Below are 21,692 nucleotides of genomic sequence, written 5' to 3'. Positions count from 1 at the left end.
ATGGGTTTCCCCAGCCATACTCTGGTATGCCGATGGACTCATATCCAGGACGACCGTCACCACTATCTTCGCTAAATGGTGAGTTAACTCTGAGCGCGGCCGGACCGTCCGCACACAATAGCGGACCGTCCGGCCCTCCGTCAGACCGTCCGGCACCCTACGCCAGACAGTCCGGAGTTACACAGAGCCCACCACAAGGGTCACATGTGTTACCTGACGTGACCGGACAGTCCGAGGATAGTACCGGACCGTCCGATCCATCCACAGACCGTCCGACTGCGCAGGTCGGACCGTCCGGAGCATCAGAAGTCACCTGTGATCCGCCTAGTGCGGAAGGCCGGCATAAATATAACCGGCCACCCAAGCCCCAAGAACCAAAAAAGTCACACGTCCCTGAGCTTGTTTGGCCCACTAAGGCCAAACCTTCTGTTCGCTCTCACCCGCACTCGACACAAAAGGAAAAGGTTAAGTTCACATTTAATATTACTAAATGTGATAAAATATTTGATGAGTTGCTTAAACATGGTAATATTAAATTGTCACATGTAATTCCTCTGGTTGAACAATTAAAAGGGCGTGTTTATTGCAAATGGCATGGCTCCTTTCTCCATAACACCAATGATTGTGCCGTCTTCCGTCGGCAAATACAATCGGCTATAAACGAAGGCCGGTTGAGGTTTCAAAAAGAGGTGAAAATTGACAGGCCACCTGTTCCTGTCACCACATTAGAGCCAACGAGCAAAAAGGCCATAATTCGGCCTTGTGCGGCCGATAAAAGTAAAAATAAAAATATCGTCATTGGTGATCCTCGCACACCAAATATGTCACGCAGAATGGTTACTCTGAAGGCTCCGGACAAAAGAAAGACCGGAGGCACCGGGGGGCAAGCACGATCGGACACCCGATCACGGTCACCTGTCTTGCGTACGCCGGACGATCCGGGTACTAAGGTCGAACAGTCCGAGACAGGCGCGGACAGTCCGGCCCGCAGATGGTCAGAAGCAGCAACCTCAGACCATCGGACCACAACGTTCCAACACAAGTGTTAGGAAACAAAACACTACTAAGATGTCTGGACGACTCAGTAGAGTCGGCCCTACTTTTGGTCAGTTGCTTGCCAAATATATGAAGAAGGCCGTTCCACACAACCGGCCAGTAAAACAAACGAAGTCAAAAGGGCGACCTGTGCGAAAGCAAAAGCCGACTAAACGGACCCAAAGGGTAGCACAACCAAGATCGCCTTGTCATCCTCCTCCAGGGATGGCATGGTGTGTCCCGTTCTATCCATCGCCGATGTGTCGTCCTGCTCATGTGTGGGGTGGTACGGCGATGAATTCGTATTACTGGCCCAATCCGTTTGCTTATTTGGGCTAGGGGCACCACAAGTTTTTGCCTATTGACAGGTTGATCAGGTAGACATGGCCGAAGAGGATGCGATCCGAAACGGCCTCTATACATTAAAGTCCCATCAAGTATTTATATTATCTGATCGTAAGAGCCGATGACTTGCATCGAGCTGAGTCCTTACTTCGGGAACAAAACCTCATGAGGTCAATTGTTTCTGAAGTTTTCGCTGATGCTTTTGGTTCGCTAAGCTCCACCAAAAGGCAGGGGGCATATGTTGGACACCAAAATGAGCGGACGGTTCGGCCCATGGGTCCGGACGGTCCGCGTGTCCCGAGATTAGATTAACTCGGATGTTTATCCTTATCTCGTGCGTGGTTATCCATCTAATCACGTGAGAGTTTGTTGGCTATCTATTAGGAAAAGGTCCAGACCTCCTCCCCTATAAATATAAAGGGGTACGGCCGATTGAGAACCCCCGAACACATTCTAATCGAACCAATTACCTTATTTACTTTTCCTACCCTAGGAGTAGATGTAGCATAGTTCTAGTTGTAGTCTTCCACATATCCACCTCCATCCCTATTCGACCCTACGTCGTCTAGATCCGTCTTGGGTGGCCTGCCGATCCCAAGACGACCCTAGGATCTCACCCCTCCCGGGGGGCAAGATCTAGTTGTCCATCCAAGACCTCTTCCTCGAATTGATCTCTTAATTCCTAGGCGACTCCACGTCGTCTAGGGACGCCCCGGGTGACCTGTCGACCTGGAGCACCTTAAGATCTTTTCCCCCCAGGGGACGAGATCTAGATTCTAGCAAGGAGGAGGAAGACGACCCTGTCGCCAGGTCGCGGACCGTCCGGCCATCAGGCAGGGAACCCTAGCCCTGCGCCAGGTCGCGGACCGTCCGATCCTGTGCCGCGGACCGTCCATGCCTGACCAGAGAGCACCGCCGCTGGTTCGTATTGAGTGATTGGCGCCCCAAAAAGGTGCCAACAATGGGCTTCTTAGGCTAAGGCTGGGTTACAGTCAGCTTTCAGAAAATCCAGTACCACGCCTCTCTGAACTGTCAAACTTGACTGAGTTATCTCTTGTAAAGGCATACACCGGCCAGGAATTATACTTCGAAGCAGGCTGGTTCCTAAATTTGAAGGATCTTTACTTGGAGGATTTGCCCCGTCTGAATCAAATACACATACAAGAGGGAGCTTTGGCCAGCCTTGAACGTATAGGAATTGTTCGCCTCCGGGAGCTACAGCAGGTTCCAGTCGGTTTCAGATATCTCAAGTCCCTAAAAACAAAACTTTTTCGTAATATGCATCCTGATTTTGAAAGCAGCATTCTAAAGGAAATGTAGATCATATCCCATACATATACATGGCATCGTCATAAGGCAAGTGAAAGCTTCTCAACCTACAGCTTAAACTATTTTCATGTCTTTACTAAATTTTTTAAGCTTTATATGTCATCAGATACCTTGAGGAACCACTTAACTGTTTTTAAGTTTGGATGTTTTCTTGTGTAGGGCTACAAGTGTAAAGTCCTCTTGCAATTAATGAAAATTCCCCTGAATAACTACTCCCCACCACTGTTTTTAAGGCGGCGGGCGCCTAGGCGTCCATGCGGCGGTCCAACGCCTAGGGGCCCTGCTCGCCTACCTCGCCTAGGCGCCACCTAGGCATCCATGCGGCGGTCCAAGACCTTGTCTCGCCATACCGCTTTAAAAACCATACTCCCCACAACCACAAAAATATGTTTAGATAAGATTTGGTCAAACATTAAAACTACAAACATCAATAACTTTGAAGTTTTTTTGTTCGGCGACATAGATGATATTTTTTTAGATAGCCGAACATGGATGATAAATGAGAAGATTTGTGACTAATTTTTTATGCAACTATAGTAACTAAAATGTGATTTGTTAGCAACTTAGATCTTAGGGCACTGAGCATCTAGGTCATTGTTAGAGATGCTTATGTCTGCTTGCTGTAATGTAATGAAGAAATGACTGGTCCATGGAGTGGCCACTTAGGATGTATAACTGTGCAACCATAAGACTATGGATGCGGCCTTCACTAATTACTTTAGTTTGTCTCGTCTGTTAGCAGCTTACAAGACGCTAAGCAAATTGGTCACAAATCACTTTGCAAAAATCACACTCAGCACCATATGAAAGCATTGACAATTGGTATCACCTTTTGCAGTATGGTTCGTTTGTGTGTCTACGGGTAACCTTATGTGCCTCCACCGAAAATAGGGCGGGTTGCATTGGCGAAAGGTTCATGATGGCTGTTTTGAGCTTGGGCAATTACTGTGAAGATGAAATGCAGCGGTAGAATCCAAACTTTCGAGCAGAAAGCAGCACTGAAGGTGAAGGGCATGTCATGTCATCCATGTACCTAGGATCCAAACCTTCGAGCAGAAAGCACCAAAGAGGAAGCGTAGCCGGCAGGCAACATGAAGCCCAGTGTTCGAACCAGAATTGAGCTGCGGACGGTCCGGCCCTGAGGCCGGACGGTCCACGGTCCGGACAGTCCGCGCCTGTGGGCCGGACGGTCCGCGCGTGCGCAGAACAGATTAGGGTTCCGAGTTTTGTGCTACGGTTGTTAGCTATATTCGCGGGATTAGCTCGGAATCAGTTGTGTAAAGGGTCCAGCCCCCCTCCTCTATAAATAGAGAGGTCTACGGCCGATTTGTAAGCATCAACAATCGAATCAATACAACTTTTATTCGCATTTTATCCTAGGAGTAGTTCTAGTCTAGTTTAGGTTTAGCCTCCCAATCCCCAAATTCTCCGCCTCTCCTCGACTCTACGTCGATTAGAGGAGTCTAGGTCGGCCTGCCCGAGCCTAGACACCACCTAGGATCTCTACTCCCCGACGGGGTCCCTCCCGGGAGCGAGATCCAGGCGCCATCGGCGATCTTCCGCCGTCCCTGCGTACGTGCGGACCGTCCGGCCCCAGGGCGCGGACCGTCCGGCCGTCAGGCAGAAGTCCCAGCCGCGCACCAGGCCGCGAACCGTCCGGCCCCAGGCCGCGGACAGTCCGCCCTTGCGCAGAGAGCACCACCGCGCCTCGCACCAGGCCGCGGACCGTCCGGCCCCTGCGCGTGGACCGTCCGCCCCTGTGCAGAGGGCACCGCCACGGTTCTTATTGAGTGTTTGGCGCTCCGAAAAAGCGTCAACATACTTTTTGGCGACTCCGCTGGGGAGAAAACATCTAAGCTCATCAAATCGGCCCTCAATGGCCGGTTCAAGGGAAAGCTCTGATATTTCTCCAAGCAACATCATAGAGCCGACTTGGGAAACCTTGTCGGCTGACGAGCAGCTCCAGTTTGAGGAGCACAAGGAGCGGATGATCCAGGAGGCGAAAGCAAAGTTCTTGTCCAACTTCAAAGTGGACAGGAACAACAAGGTCGTCCGACATCGGGCGACGGATCCGGCTTCGCTCCAACCCACGCCAGATATCCCCAATGTAAGTAATACCAACGATCTGCAATCTCTTAGAAATTATGTAGAAGATCAGCGTGAACAAATGCAGGACATCATAGGGGGTATGCAAAGCGATCTTAAGAGACTAGTACGTGCATTTGATAAATCTAGTACCGCAAATTTTCCTTCGCACGAGGTTGAGTTAGGAGATAACGCGCGTAACACATCGGCTACAGGTTGTCACGACCAGTCGCAACCCCTTTATGGGATGCCGATGGACACATACCCTAAGCAACCGCAAATCGGCAGCAAACCAGCCGATCTGCACATGCCCGGACCGTCCGCACGTGAGCGCGGACCGTCCGGGCCAGCAACAGTCGGGCCTATTTTTAATGAGTTACCTAGATATGCGCCCGAGCCACCACACACGGCACAGAACCCAAACTACCCAGTCGGACCATCCGCGTACAACGACGGACGGTCTGCACATAATCACGGACGGTCCGGACTAATGACCGGACAGTCCGCATATAACCTTTTTGAGGAGGATTGCTACCTGAATCCTCACCCGTCCCAGCAACACTTCCCATCGCACTATACAATGCATCAACCTATTAATTCGAGATCTAGAACCCAGGAAAACTTTCCGGCCCCACCTAGAAGGCCGGAAAGGAACGATCAAACATACGAACCATATAGGGCAAGTGACAATGCACCACGTAGCTCAAACCAATGGGGGGAACGACAACATACCAACATGCAACCGACCCCACCTATGTTTGACCAGAGAGCCGGTGGTCTCGCACCGGCTGCCATTGATATAGTAAGGGAAGAAATAGCCGGGGCGTTCCGAGATAAGCTCGGAGTAAGCATGGTCCCTGGGGGGCAATCATATCGGAAACCTTATGACAGCCGATTTGATCACCACCCATACCCACAGGGAACCAGGATACCCGAATTCGCAAAGTTTTCGGGTGATCAAGGGAAAAACACACGCGAACATATAGGCCAGTTCTTAGCACAATTGGGAGAATTGGCCGACACAGAGGCATTTCGCGTACGTTTATTTTCATTATCGCTAACAGGAACCGCGTTTGCATGGTATGCCACTTTACCTCCTAATTCCATTTCATCATGGGGGGATCTAGAACAAAAATTTCATGATCATTTTTTCTCCGGTGACTATGAGTTGGATTTGGTAGATTTAGTGTCGTTGCGACAAACAAAAGATGAATCGGTTAATGATTACATCCGGAGATTCCGAGATACAAGAAACCGATGCTTTCAAATTCATTTAGCAGAGAAACAGCTAGTAGGATTAGCCTTTAATGGTCTGCGATATTATTTAAAAGAAAGATTAGAAGGCATCCAATTCTTTACACTAGCACAATTACACCAGAGAGCTTTGGCTTGTGAAAGCCGAAGCAAAGAAACTGCTAAAACAATTCGTCACAACGTACATGTAGTAGAATACGACCAAAGTAGCTCAGAAGACGAATCAGCAGAAGTGTATGCTGCTGAAATGGTTTGGCCAAAGCAGGCCAAATCTTCGGCTTGTGCCTCCTTACAGCCGGTTCAAAAGAAACGGCAAGAGGAGGTTAAGTTTACATTTAATGTTGGTAAGTGTGATAGAATATTTGATGAATTACTTAAAAATGGCAACATTAAAATAAATCACACTGTTCCATCCGCCGACGAGCTAAAACGTCGTGCATATTGCAAGTGGCATAACTCGTTTTCTCATGCCACTAATGATTGTAATGTATTCCGTCGACAGATTCAATCGGCCATTAACGAAGGACGATTGAAATTTCAGGAAATGCAGGTGGACACGGAGCCCTTTCCAATGAACATGATCGACTTTGAGGGCAAGAAAGTCCTGACTCGGCCAAACACAGCCGATGAAGGCAAAGGCAAAGAAATAGTCATCGGCGATGCAAGAGAGGCCGGTGGGAATCATAAAACTTCTTGCAGAAAAGTGGTGGCCGAGAAGACTCCTGATGGAGGGGAGACCTTGAAGGTGACCATCACAGCCTCTGGCGTTGGGGGGCAAACACAGATAGGGAGACAGGCGCAAGAACCCATTCTGCGCATCGCGGACGGTCCGCCATCCAGACGCGGACGGTCCGACGCTTCTCCGGACGGTCCGGCGAACTCCAGCGGACGGTCTGGCCGTGCTCAGGACCCGCAGCAACCACGTACCTTCAAACCACGACGACCCGAGATAGGTACGTGGAAAACAAATACATTTAAAGCAGCTGGTCGGCTGATCAAGCCTGGCCCGACTTTCGATCAATTGTTGTCTAAATACGTGAAAAAGAAGGCCGGCCCCAGTGACCGGCCACCAAAGCGACCCCGCTCACCCATTCATGAGCAACGTCAGGTCAGGCCGATTGGACCACCTCACCAATCGGAAGAAATGAAAGGTCCTATCGTACAATTGAGACCTAACATACCGACATGGACCCCTCCACCCCCTTATCCATCTATGCCATATCCATACACATACTTACCTCCACCATATGTCCCAAATCAGATGTGGGGCATGCCACCATATCCATTTGGGATGCCTCAGTACCCCGCCTGGGGGGCACCCCAAACATCCGTTTTTGATAGGTTGGCGCCGCTAGTGCAAGACCGATTGAGCGCTGCCGAATCTGGTCACCAGGCACAGGCCCAACAAGATTGCCGGACTACTCGACCTCCTAGGCCGACCAATCCGGCAGGGGGGCATATGTCTGTAGCAACTCAAAGAACAACGAAAAAAGACATCATCAAAATAGGCACTGCAGATGTTGTCATACAGGGGGACAATAAAGGGCCGATGATTTTTGGTGAATCGGCCAACACAACCAAAAAGGATAACACAACCAAAAAGGATACGGCTATCGTCAAAACAGCCGATCCAAAATACTCCATGCCTCGATGGTGCCCGGCGGGATTGACACGATCCCAAAAGAGAAAATTACAGCGCCTAAGAGTGAAGGAGAGCCAGGAGAAAGAGGCGGAAAAGATATTCAATGACACGCATCCACTATACCCGCCACCGCAAAAGAAATGGAGACCAAAGGCCGTCGAGAAAAAACAAACGGCCACGGAAATAGAAAGTCAACCTGCACCAGGCGCGGACCGTCCGGCCCCTGCGCACGGACCGTCCGGCTTTCACCAGGAAGCATCTGGACAACCTGCACCAGGCGCGGACCGTCCGGCCTCCGCGCGCGGATCGTCCACCGTTCACCAGGAGGCCTCCGACGACACGACAACATCAATGGAGGAGGACGACCTGCTGGGAGAAGACCTGGTCGACTACGAGGCTTCTCCAGAACGCCCAGGTATGGATGTAAATATCATTACATTTTCTGCTGATTGTACTATTATCGGCGACGATGAACCTGTTGTTGCCCAGTTTGATTTTGGTCCTAAAGAAGCCGCCTTTAGGTAAACCATTTAAAGCCGCTCTTCGTGCGCGGCCACATTGATGGGATACCGATTGCTAGGATGTTGGTAGATGGAGGGGCGGCTGTAAATCTAATGCCTTATTCATTGTACAGAAAGTTAGGTAAACAAGATGACGAACTTGTCAAGACCAACATGACCCTCAGCGGTGTTGGAACTGATAGTTCGATCAAAGCCAGGGGAGTCACGTCCGTTGAATTAACCATCGGGACTAAGACCCTTGCTGCTGCATTCTTCGTCGCTGATGTAGAAGGAAATTACAGTTTAATCCTAGGCAGAGATTGGATTCACGCCAATCAATGTATACCTTCTACATTACATCAAATGCTGATACAATGGGTAGGCGATGACATAGAACAAGTACATGTTGATGTATCGGCCTGCATCGCTGTGGCCGATGCCCCTGTACTCTGGACTTATGAGACTGCTACATGTCTCACAGGAGTAGACTTTTCTGATTATCAATTCATAAGTATAGATAAGAAAGGTTTCATTCCTGTAATGCTAGAGCCGATGGAGAATCGGCTAAATCCTAAATAAAGTTAAATGATGAATACACACAAAGTTCATGAGTCTTTGGTCACGGACAGTTCGGCCGCTAAGGCCGGATGGTCTGGCCTTTCACAAAAGAGTTCGGACTTTAAGACCGAACATCTACCACAGCGAAAAGACAGTATTACGGATCATCCGATCCCCGAGACCGGAAAGTCCGCCATCACACAAAGATCATCTGATTCCTCTGTGGGGGACATGATAGAGGAATTCAGAGATCTTGATAAACTAGGACAGGGGTTTACATCGGCCGATCCTTTGGAGGAGATTGACATAGGAGATGGTAAAACTCCAAGGCCGACTTTTGTAAACAAGACCCTGGAGACCGATTCTAGAAATGAGATGATCGGTCTATTGAAGGAATATTCAGATTGTTTTGCTTGGAATTACACTGAAATGCCTGGACTAAGCCGAGAAATTGTCGAACATCGGCTGCCTATTAAGCCTGGTTTCAGACCTTTCAAGCAGAAAGCTAGAACATTTCGTCCAGATCTTCTCCCACGAATCAAGGACGAAATCCACCGGCTGCTAGAAGCTAATTTTATTAGACCTTGCAGATACGCAGAGTGGGTCTCCAATATTGTGTCGGTGGAGAAGGAGTCAGGTAAGCTTAGAGTATGCATTGATTTTCGTAATTTAAATAAAGCAACTCCTAAAGATGAATATCCCATGCCCATAGCCGACACATTAATCAATAATGCATCAGGAAATAGAATTATTAGCTTCCTTGATGGTAATGTCGGATATAATCAGATTTTCATGGCCGAAGAAGATGCGTCTAAAACGGCCTTTATATGTCCAGGCTTCATTGGTTTATTTGAATGGGTTGTCATGACATTCGGTCTTAAAAATGCTGGTGCTACTTATCAGAGGGCTATGAATCTGATCTTCCATGAGTTGTTAGGAAACACTGTGGAAGTCTACATTGATGATATTGTAGTCAAATCGGCTGAGTTTAGTTCTCATATAGCTGATTTGCGCAAAGCCTTTGATAAAATGCGTCGGCATGGTTTAAAAATGAACCCACGTAAATGTGCTTTTGGAGTGTCGGCTGGTAAGTTTTTAGGATTTGTCATCCATGAACATGGTATAGAAATAGACCCTGACCGAATCAAGTCTATTCGGAATGTGGGGCCTCCGACGTGTAAGGTCGAAGTGCAGAGGTTTCTCGGCAAGGTGAATTATTTACGAAGGTTTATTTCTAACTTAGCCGGGAAGATTGATGCCTTCACCCCTATCCTTCGGCTTAAGAATGATGCTGAATTCACTTGGGGGACAGAGCAGCAGGAAGCATTTGATCTCATTAAAAAATACTTGTCTTCGGCTCCCGTGTTAAAAGCACCACAAGTAGGAGCACCATTCAGATTATACATTGCAGCTGAAGACAAGGTTATTGGGGCTGTTCTGACACAAGAAACTGAGGGGAAGGAGCATGTGGTGACATATCTAAGCCGAAGGTTGGTGGATGCTGAAACAAGGTACACTTTTATTGAAAAGTTATGCTTATGCTTGTTTTATGCATGCACCAAATGTAGATGTTATTTACTGTCTAGTCATTGCACTGTTTCTGGTCAAGCCGATGTAATCAAGTACATGTTGCATAACCCAATTATGAGTGGTAGAATTGGTAAGTGGGCTTATGCACTCATAGAATATGACTTGGCTTATGAACCATTGAAATCTATGAAAGGCCAAGTCATAGCGGATTTTTTGGTAGAACATCGGGTTAATGATATTCATGAACTAGACATATCATACCTCACTATTACTCCTTGGACTTTATATTTTGATGGATCGGTTTGCAATGAAGGGCAAGGAATTGGCATTGTGCTTGTTTCACCAAGTAATGTCTCCTTTGACTTCTCTAGCCGATTGAAAACGTATTGCACTAATAATCAAGCTGAATATGAGGCCCTCCTATTCGGTTTAGAACTGTTAAATGATATGGGAGTAAAACATGTGAAGGTATTTGGTGATTCTCAGCTGGTTGTCCAACAAGTGTTAGAAGAATATCAATGTCTTGATGGTACTCTAAATAGTTATCTTGAGAAATGTTGGAGCATAATCCATTCTTTTGACGAATTCAGTATTCGGCATATCTCTAGAGTTGAGAATCATAGAGCTAACGACTTGGCACAAGATGCATCGGGTTATCGGATAAAGAGAGGGAAATTTCATAAGACTGAAAATCTGATAACCAGTGCAGAGCCAAATTCCCAGGTCGCGGACCGTCCGCGTGTTGACGCCGGACCGTCCGAGGTTACCAGAAAGGTTCTCTTAATCGATTCGGCTGACAATGAAGCCGATGCAAGTGATTGGAGGACACCTATACTTAATTATTTGCAAAATCCCAATATCAGGACAGATAAGAACATTCGGCGAACAGCTTTCAAGTATGTTTTGATGAGTGGTGAACTTTACCGCCGAACGGTTAATGATGTCCTGCTTAAGTGCTTGGGCCCAGATGATGCTATATTAGCCATGGCCGAAGTACATGAAGGAATTTGTGGTACCCATCAATCAGCTCCAAAGATGAAGTGGTTGTTGCGAAGGTCTGGTTTTTATTGGCCTAGTATGACAGCTGATTGTTTCAAGTACTACAAGGGGTGCCAAGTGTGTCAAAAATTCGGCGACCTACAGTTGGTCCCTGCAGCCGAATTACATCCTATCATCAAGCCTTGGCCATTCAGAGGATGGGGATTAGACTTTATTGGAGAAATTCATCCTTCATCATCAAAGGGGCATCGGTTTGTGTTAGTTGCCACTGACTATTTCACCAAATGGACTGAAGCCGTTGCTCTAAAGAACATGACGCACAAGGAGGTAATTGAGTTCATAACTGAGCATATTATTCATAGATTCGGCATCCCCCAGACCTTGACTACAGATCAAGGTACTTCTTTTATGTCAAAGGAGGTACGTGAATTTGCTAAATTATACAGAATTAAGCTGCTCAATTCGTCTCCATATTATGCTCAGGCCAATGGACAGGCCGAGTCTAGTAATAGGACGTTGATTAATTTGATAAAGAAGAAGGTATCTGATAATCCTAAACATTGGCATAAGATTTTGTCCGAAGCTTTATGGGCTCATAGAATATCTAAACATAGTGCTACTAAGGTATCTCCTTTTGAGCTTGTCTATGGGCAGGAAGCAGTGTTACCTGTGGAAATAAGTTTGAATGCTGTCAGGTTTGCCAGACAAAATGATCTAACTGCTACTGATTATTATAATTCAATGATGGATAATATTGATGAGGTGACCGACAAGAGGATGATAGCTTTAGGAGCAATAGAAAAGGACAAGATCATGGTAGCCAGGGCCTACAATAAGAAGGTCAAAGCAAAGTCATTTCAAGTAGGGGATCTGGTGTGGAAGACCATCTTGCCTCTATGGAATAAAGACCGGAAGTTTGGAAAATGGTCGCCAAGCTGGGAGGGTCCTTATAAAGTAAAACAGGTAATGTCTGGTAACACCTATTTGCTACAAACATTACAAGGCAAGGATTTACCAAAGGCTTTGAATGGGCGTTTCCTCAAACAGTACCATCCTAGTATGTGGCAAGATGCCTAAGAGAACCGATGTGATCACATCGAGTTAGTTGCTTTTGGTTCGCCCAGCTCCACCAAAAGGCAGGGGGGCATATGTTCGAACCAGAATTGAGCTGCGGATGGTCCGGCCCTGAGGCCGGACGGTCCGCGGTCCGGACAGTCCGCGCCTGTGGGCCGGACGGTCCGCGCGTGCGCAGAATAGATTAGGGTTCCGAGTTTTGTGCTACGGTTGTTAGCTATATTCGCGGGATTAGCTCGGAATCAGTTGTGTAAAGGGTCCAGCCCCCCTCCTCTATAAATAGAGAGGTCTACGGCCGATTTGTAAGCATCAACAATCGAATCAATACAACTTTTATTCGCATTTTATCCTATGAGTAGTTCTAGTCTAGTTTAGGTTTAGCCTCCCAATCCCCAAATTCTCCGCCTCTCCTCGACTCTACGTCGATTAGAGGAGTCTAGGTCGGTCTGCCCGAGCCTAGACACCACCTATGATCTCTACTCCCCGACGGGGTCCCTCCCGGGAGCGAGATCCAGGCGCCGTCGGCGATCTTCCGTCGTCCCTGCGTACGTGCGGACCGTCCGGCCCCAGGGCGCGGACCGTCCGGCCGTCAGGCAGAAGTCCCAGCCGCGCACCAGGCCGCGGACCGTCCGGCCCCAGGCCGCGGACAGTCCGCCCTTGCGCAGAGAGCACCACCGCGCCTCGCACCAGGCCGCGGACCGTCCGGCCCCTGCGCGCGGACCGTCCGCCCCTGTGCAGAGGGCACCGCCACGGTTCTTGTTGAGTGTTTGGCGCTCCGAAAAAGCGTCAACACCCAGTTAATAATGTTTACCTATGATAATGCTGTCGCAGTACACTATAATTATTCGGAACCATTTCGAACTCGGAATCCTTAGAGTCTGTACGATGCATTTGACAACGCTATTTCAGAGTCTCTAATGTACCCAACATTTCATACCATTTTCTAGTATCACAGGACAACTTGACGTGACGAGGTTGAGAACATGATTCAGGGCACTAAGAACGCATGGAAAAATGATGGAATTGGAATCCATACCTTTAACAGGCCTGACCAGAGCATTGGCCTCCGCCAGGAGGGGATCCGAAGGTGCCTACAAGTCTGCGACCAAGACGGAATGGACCTGCCGCGGGCGCCGACACAGCCAAGGGCTTGAACAGCGTCTGTATCAATTCTGCCGCCTGTGTGTCCGCCGGCGCCGCAAGAGGCTGTTGCCGAACTCAATAGGAAACTCGAGATCGCTAGTAATCATGGAGTGGGACTGGATAGATAATCGGACAATGGCCGCAGCCGCAGCCGCAGCCGCAGCCGCCACCGCCGGCAACGGCGGCAAGTGTGCGCGCTCGGTTCATGACTTGTCTGAGTCTGACTGTCTCAGCTCCCCCACGGGCCATTCGGGCGGGTTAATATGGACCCCGCGCAGGGTCGCTTCTAAAGACTGGCCCACCTTGCACCGTTTACAGTAGGATTGGCCTTCCGAGCCCGCTTCCCTTCTCGCCTCTTCGGTCCTTGGCCCTGGCTTGGCGCTTGGCGGGTGACAGTGGAGTAGAGATGGTCACACACTCACTTAACGTGTGATTGGATGACTGTGTAGGTGTGCTCGCATGAGCCTAGCCTAATAGATACGTGACTTTTACCCGTATCCGTGCATGCAGGCAAAAAGCTACCGCAAATAGGTGAGTTGTATCTGCGCATGCATGTCTAACCAAGTGCATGCAGTTAACCGAACATGCTCTCGGAGCTAGTCAACGCACGCAGAGAGCCATGCTAGAGAGGTACACCCAACCAATCATGCAGTAAATAGACCCAGTAGCGGCAAACGGAGGCGGTGAACTGGTGGAGCGTCTCTCTCTCGTGATCTCCAACAGAGAGCAAGAAGATAATTGTACTAAAATAATGGAGACCTAAACCTAGAGATGAAAACGGGACGGATACAGCCGGATAGAGGGTCATCTCGTATCCTACCATAATGTATTTCTCTCGGATACGGGTAGTTAAGAATCGGGACTGATACAGGACGGGACCGGGTAATAATCCGGACGGGTAAGAAACGGATAACGAATATTACACGGGTATGTACCGGATAGTTGTCGGGTAGTTCGTACCGACGACATTAATTGTCCAACCAACCAACAAACACATAAATTAAGCAATACATAATCATGTATATGATAGAAACCGATAAAATTGTCATCATGCAGTTCAAAGTTACTAATCACAAAGACATTGTGGAACCAACAACACAATATTAAAAAAATTCAGCAGCATGTCCCCTGTTTTAGGCATAATCCACAAGGCCACAAGTATATAACAGATAGTAGATAGTTGACAACTTGACATTAGTTAACATGTTCAAGTGTTCAACACTTTCACATCACAAAATGAAACAACACAAATCACAATAGATAGAGTCATTTGATCATGTTCAGTTCAGAACAACACAAGTGAAGAAGTGCAAATAAGAAAATATAGTTCCAACAACCAAACAGCCAGCAAGCCTCCGCTCCACAACATTACAAATAAGTAACAAGTTCATTAGTTCAACATCATCCATGGTAACTTGAAGTTGAACATCTCAAGTTCCAATTGCAAAATCATCCTCCAAGTCAACAGCATCCATAATTTCAATCTCCAAATCTGAAATTAATAGAAAACATGTTTATTAGTCATGATGATGCGGTGAATCATAAGTTCATAACGCTATAAATATAACAATACCTTTCTCTGAAGCAATCTTCCAATCTTTACAACAAACCAATGCCTCAATAATTTCTGGTTTAGCACAACACGAGCAATAGAAATTTTGATTTTCTATTCATCAGTGAGGGCTACACCAGCTAGACCAACCTGAAAAATTTCTAAAGGTGAGTACCAGAGATTCAATCATGATGACATAATGGTGTCCTTTCCGCTCCCGTCCCTTCCGCTCCCGCCCCCTGACCTTCCACCTCCGGCCGACGCCTCAGCCCCTCCACCCCACAGCCTCACGCCGGTCCTCCTCCCAAGGCCGGCGGCCACCCCACCTGCTACCCCCGCGTCATCTTCCTCTCCTCTCACCGCCCAGTCTGTTGCGGCTCTTCCTGGTGGCCGTTCAAAGGCACAACGATGGTGTGAACATGATTTTCCTTTGGCTGCTTCCCTGTGTCGGAGTGATTTACGTCGCTCTTATAAGGAGGCGCTGGTGGATGGAAGGTCCACTGCCTGCGGCGCTGACGTTGGTAACGGTGGCTGGGTGAGGGTAGTGGGACGTCGGTCTCACCATCGGAGTCCCTATCCCCCTCTTCCCTCACATCCCCCAGACCCGTTCCCGCTGATTTACGTGGGAAGTGCTTCAACTATTTCTCACCGTCCCACCGTGCGACCGAGTGTGGCAATTTGGTGCGGCGTTTTCACTGTCACCTGCCTGGGCATCGGCGGCAAGTGTGCGCGTTGTCTGACTGTCTCAGCTCCCCCACGGGCCATTCGGGCGAGTTAATACGGGCCCCGCGAAGGGTCGCTTCTAAAGATTGGCCCACCTTGGACCATGTACAGTAGTATGGGCCTTCTGAGCCCGCTTCCATTCTCGCCTCTTCGGCCCCTGGCTTGGCGCTTGGCGGGTGACGGTGGAGTAGAGATGGTCACACACTCACACTTAGGCCGTGTTTGCGACCCTGTACCAGGCTGGCTCGGCCTGCCCTACTGGCCCCAGCCCTAGGTTGGTTTGGTCCAGTTGGTGCAAGTCACCTTGTTTGTGTTCCTGTACAAAATGAGCTCAACCCAGGCAAGATCGTGTTTGTGACCCTTTTTGACAGCTGGGCTAAGAGGCCAACTGCTGAAGTGCCAAACCGGGAATGTGTTTGGCAGCTGGCTGTGGTTGGCCTGGCCCATAGACAGAAAATAGAGATATACATAGATGAATACAAAAGAATGAGCATGAGTTTGCAAGAGCATTACAACAACATATGTCAATTGAACAATACAAGCATCAGCTGAGTTAGCCTCAGACAAATTTAACTTAACTTCATCAATTATTGTCATTGCTGGCTACAAGTTACAATCAAAGAAGCCATGAAAGAATAACATATCCATCTGCAACATAGTCAGGCAGCACATGTATCCAACAAATGCATCCACCAATTGTGTCATCATCGATGAAATGAAAAGAGCAAGATTAACAACAGTAATGATTTTCCTCAAATATAATTGCCATTTTCATGTGATCTTTTAACTTGGGGCATAAGGAACATAGCTGGGCAGCCATGAAACCATGATATTCATCCAACCCAGCCATCAAGTCATCTTTCGTGGATAACAATTGCATTGGGCATGGATGTGCCCCATGGTTCCATGGCAATAATCACAACATGGTGGAAACAACATAATTTTCAGCATATGCCCAGTACCTCATAATTTAAAGATCATCCACATTAACACGGGCAATAATGACAACATGGTTCCATGGCAATTATGTCATCATAGGCATAAAGGAAAGCACAAGTAAACATGGGCCTCAGCTGCAGTACAACACATCAAATGCAAATGTACCTCAGATTAGTGTATATAGCATCATTGGCCAAGTAAAAACTTCAATCATAGTATGAAATGGATGAAATAATATAAACTTACCACATTAGCTAACAGAGGCTACACAAATAGTGCCTTACAATAAGTTTGAGCCCAATAGCTTAGGGTTCAAATGGTGTCCACGACACCCAAATGTTACCTATTGTTAGCCACCCTCCTAGGTAAATTAGACAAAAGGACTGGTGGGAGTAAACCAGACTGCACACCAAAATGTCTACAACAAACTATTCCCAGCTGTAGTCAAAAGAGAGAGTGGGTAGGAAGAGAGAGTGGGTGGTGGTGCACACTAATATGTAATTCACCTACATGTAGTAGTTCTTGGCTAGGAAGGTCCTAAGCCAAATGTTTCTATGTGCCTCAGTCATGTGAACAAGGCCCCTGCCTTGGGCCTTGTTGTCCAGGAGGAAGGTGTAGGCAACAATCAGTGCCTCCTCAAAATAGCCAGGCATCTCCATCACAGCTAGGTAGAGGTTAGCATACACATGAACAGGTCTAGTATCTCTAGGAGCATTAGCCACATTGTTCACTGCATCAGACATATTGGTCAACATAAGCATCTCATCCTCACTGAAGTTCCCTCTCTTCCTCTTCCTACCCATAGCTATGGAGGGGATCTCGGTGGCCTTGCTACCCTCTCCAACATCAGTTTGTCCTAAGGCTTCACCAGAACCAAGTGCAAATTTGCCAGTGGCCATATCATGGCTAAAAATGGCCTCCATATCAGTGTAGAACCTAATAGGGCAGTTTAGGAACTCTGCATCTTTTGGATGGTCCTGATCAAGTAATTGAAAAGATATTGTTTTAGACAAGTAAAAAAGCAAGGAGACATAGGAAACAAATCATAGTGCTACCTGGCAGTGGCCAAGGTAGTGCTCCTGATCAAGCAAGATAGCATTGGAGTCACTATCCCATAAAGCCCCACTAAGGTCTTTGAGCTTAGACACCCTAGACCATTTCTGCCTCCATTTCCTCAAGTGGTTATACACCTGAGTTGGGCTCACTGCCTCCCCACTGTACTCCTTAAGGGCTTTGGCCACAGAGTTGACATCCTTGTCCTTGAAGACCTTGTTAGGCCTGCTACCATCACTAAGAAGTTGAGCCATCCTCCTAAGAATAAATCCAAAGGTGTTGTTGTTCCATCTCATTGCCGTAGGACCCCCAAGAACAGCAGCAACAAGACCAGCTGCTACTGGAGCAGCACCGGCACTAGATGCAGTAGCATCATCAGCGTTAGCTGCTGCACTAGCACCAACCCTTATCATCTCAGTCATCACATCAGTAGCTGGGACAAACCCACCCTGATCACCAGCTGGGACTGAAGGCATCTTACCACTGGTTTGCATGTACAAATTAGGATAATAATATCAGCATAACAAGAAAAGACAAATGGGAATGAAAAAAAATTGGTCTCAGCCATGTCCATCATATTATTACATGATCATCAAACAAACATGAGTTCTATTGGGGACTTGTTCTCAAATGCTATGAGATAAGAACAAGGCAACATAGAGTATTAATGGTTAAAGACCTTCGCCCTTCGAAGCATTATCTCCCTTAGGATATAATGATCTTCAAACAAAGGTTATGAAGGATGTACCTTCATCATCTCAGTATTATAATAATGAAAGTAGAAGCATATGAAACATGGAAAATAACATGAATAATCATATGACATCATTAAGATATTTTTATTATATCATCATGAACAAATATGAACAATATCGAATTACATTTGTACCTTCGGCTTGACAGAAGGTGAAAATCTAGGTGACGTGTGTCGGCGTTCCGAGACCGAGGGGTCCTTAAGCCGACGAGTGAATGTCGCCGCGTGCCCCAGCCCAGATGGGTCGACACGAGGCCGAGCGCGAAGGGGGGAAGTGAGGTGGCCGGAGATGGGCGTGAGAGAGGTGGAAATCCCGCGGCCTTCGTGTTCGTCCCGCGCCCAGGTCGGGTGCGCTTGCAGTAGGGGGTTACAAGCGTCCACGCGGGAGAGGGAGCGAGCGGCCTCACGCGAGCGCCTGTCTCGTCCTCGTCCCTGCGCGGCTAACCCCCTCTAAGAGGACCTTGGTCCTTCCTTTTATAGGAGTAAGGAGAGGATCCAGGTGTACAATGGGGGGTGTAGCAGAGTGCTACGTGTCTAGCGGAGGAGAGCTAGCGCCCTAAGTACATGCCGTCGTGGCAGCCGGAGATATTTTGGCACCCAGCTGGTGTGATGTCGTGGCCGTCAGAGGAGTGCTGGAGCCTGGCGGAGGGACAGATGTCGGAGCTGTTGAGTCCTTGCTGACGTCCTCTTGCTTCCGTAAGGGGGCTAAGAGCCGCCGTCGTCACAGAGTATGCGGGGTGCCATCATTGCCTATCTGGCGGAGCGAGCCAGATGGGACGCCGGTCTTGTTCCCCGTGGCCCGAGTCAGCTCGGGGTAGGGTGATGATGGTGCCTCCTGTTGACGTGGCTGGTCTGCGCCCTAGGTTGGGTGATGTGGAAGCTCCTCCGAAGCCGAGGTCGAGTCTGTCTTCCGTGGCCGAGGTCGAGTCCGAGCCCCTGGTTCGGGCGAGGCGGAGACCGTCGGCTGAGGCCAGGGCGGAGTCCGAGCCCTGGGGTCGGGCGAAGCGGAGTTCGTCGTCTTCTGGGGCTGAGCCCGAGTCCGAGCCCTGGAGCGGAGTTCGTCGTCTTCCGGGACTTAGCCCGAGTCCGAGCCCTGGGTCGGGCGGAGCGGAGTTCGTCGTCTTCCGGGGCTTAGCCCGAGTCCGAGCCCTGGGTCGGGCGGAGCGGAGTTTGCCGTCTTCCGGGGCTTAGCCCGAGTCCGAGCCCTGGGTCAGGCGGAGCGGAGTTCGCCGTCTTCCGGGGCTTAGCCCGAGTCCGAGCCCTGGGTCGGGCAAAGCGGAGCTTCCTATGGTGCCTGCGGCCGAACCTGACTGCCTGTCAGCCTCACTCTGTCAAGTGGCACCGCAGTCGGAGCGGCGCAGGCGGCGCTGTCTTTCTGTCAGGCTGGTCAGTGGAGCGGCGAAGTGACGGCGGTCACTTCGGCTCTGTCGGCTGGGGGGCGCACGTCAGGATAAGGGTGTCAGGCCACCTTTGCATTAAATGCTCCTGCGATTTGGTTGGTCGGTGCGGCGATTTGGTCAGGGTTGCTTCTTGGCGAAGACAGGGCCTCGGGCGAGCCAGAAATATGTTCGCCGCTGGAGGGGGGCCTCGGGCGAGACGGAGATCCTCCGGGGTCGGCTGCCCTTGTCCGAGGCTAGGCTCGGGCGAGGCGTGATCGAGTCCCTCGAATGGACTGATCCCTGACTTAATCGCACCCATCAGGCCTTTGCAACTTTATGCTGATGGGGGTTACCAGCTGAGAATTAGGAGCCTTGAGGGTACCCCTAATTATGGTCCCCGACAGTAGCCCCCGAGCCTCGAAGGGAGTGTTAGCACTCGCTTGGAGGCTTTCGTCGCACTTTTTTGCAAGGGGACCAGCCTATCTTGGTTGTGTTTTGTTCCGGTGGGTGCGCGCGAGCGCACCCGCCGGGTGTAGCCCTCGAGGCCTCGGAGGAGTGGTTTGACTCCTCCGAGGTCTTAATGCCTCGCGCAATGCTTCGACTGGTCTGGTCGTTCCCTCATGTGAGCTGGCCGTAGCCCGGGTGTACGGTCGGGTCCCAAGTTCTCGGGCTGGTATGTTGACGCTGTCAACGGTTCGGCCGGAGCCGGGTTTGCGAGAGCAGCCCCCGAGCCTCTGCACAGGGCGAGAGGTCGATCAGGGACAGACTCGACTTTTTTACATACGCCCCTGCGTCGCCTTTCCGCAAGGAGGAGGGGGGGGGAAAGCGCCATGTTGCCCTCGATGGGCGCCGAACATGGTGTCTCCGGTGAGCTGCAAGCGGGTAATCCGAGTGGACGTCCGTGCCCCATTCGTTAGGGGTTGGCTAGGGGCCCAGAGGCGCGCCCAAAAGTACCTGCGGGTGATCTACCGGACCCGGTCCCCTGGCGACGGGGTCCGAGGGCTTGATGCCTCCCTCCGATGGGATTCCGTTACAAGATCGTTCCCACTGGTCTCGGAAATGTCCTAGGGTACCTCGGGAGCACAGCCCGAGCCTCGGTTATGTATCGAACGTACCCATGGTCATCCCTCGCTCTGTGTCTGAGGCGGCTGTGAACCCTTCGGGGGCCAGCCTTCGAACCCCTGATCAGTAGTGGGCGCGGAGCCCGAGTAGCCTGAGGCGGCCGTTGAACCCTTCCGAGGGGCCGACCTTCGAACCTCTGACCAGTAGTGGGTGTGGAGCCCACGCGATCTGAGGCGGCTGTTGAACCCCTCCGAGGGGCCAGCCTTCGAACCTCTGATCAGTAGGGAGGCTCGGAGCCTGGTTCCTTCACGGGGAAGGATCCTTACCAGGGTATCCCCCTTTCCCGATCCCTGTTGCAAGAGAGAGAAAGAGGAAAAAAGGAAAAGGATACGAAATCGAACGACGCGGCGTACCTTTTCTGACGCGGTCATTATGGCGAAGGTGAAGCGTCGCCCGCTTCTCCTGCCAGAGGCGCCGCCTGTCCCGCCGCGAAGTTAATGCGATGGGGCGAGTGGTTGGCGGGGCGTCCGTTGCGCGTGCGTGAGCCGTTCGAGGAACAAAACACGGGCGCGTTGTCTTCACGCCGTGAGAGAGGGTTCTCTCGCTGCCCCCAGATGGGACGTGAGCTTGGCTGATGACGTGGCCGCTGGTCCTGCCCGCCTGCCACCGCCATTACTGCCGGCCCATTTTTGGCCGCATTGACCGTCGCACCAGGCTGGCGCTGCTGGGTCGCCTC

General features: G+C 49.8%; 1 protein-coding gene across 1 annotated transcript; it reads right to left on the bottom strand.

Annotated features, from left to right (window-relative positions):
- Positions 1–17,214: 17,214 nt before the first annotated feature.
- LOC118472153 (uncharacterized) lies at positions 17,215–18,260 on the bottom strand. The gene is made up of 2 exons (XM_035959867.1): positions 17,764–18,260; positions 17,215–17,685 (listed from the first exon to the last, which is right to left on the bottom strand). Exons 1-2 carry the CDS (start codon positions 18,253–18,255, stop codon positions 17,215–17,217), a joined length of 963 nt encoding a protein of 320 aa, XP_035815760.1. The 5' UTR covers positions 18,256–18,260.
- Between the last annotated feature and the right edge of the window lie 3,432 nt (positions 18,261–21,692).

Source organism: Zea mays, chromosome 6 (assembly GCF_902167145.1).
Source record: "Zea mays cultivar B73 chromosome 6, Zm-B73-REFERENCE-NAM-5.0, whole genome shotgun sequence".
Taxonomy (NCBI): Eukaryota; Viridiplantae; Streptophyta; class Magnoliopsida; order Poales; family Poaceae; genus Zea; species Zea mays.
Note: the sequence above shows the minus strand (reverse complement) of the source record. Positions and strands in the feature narration are given on the sequence as shown.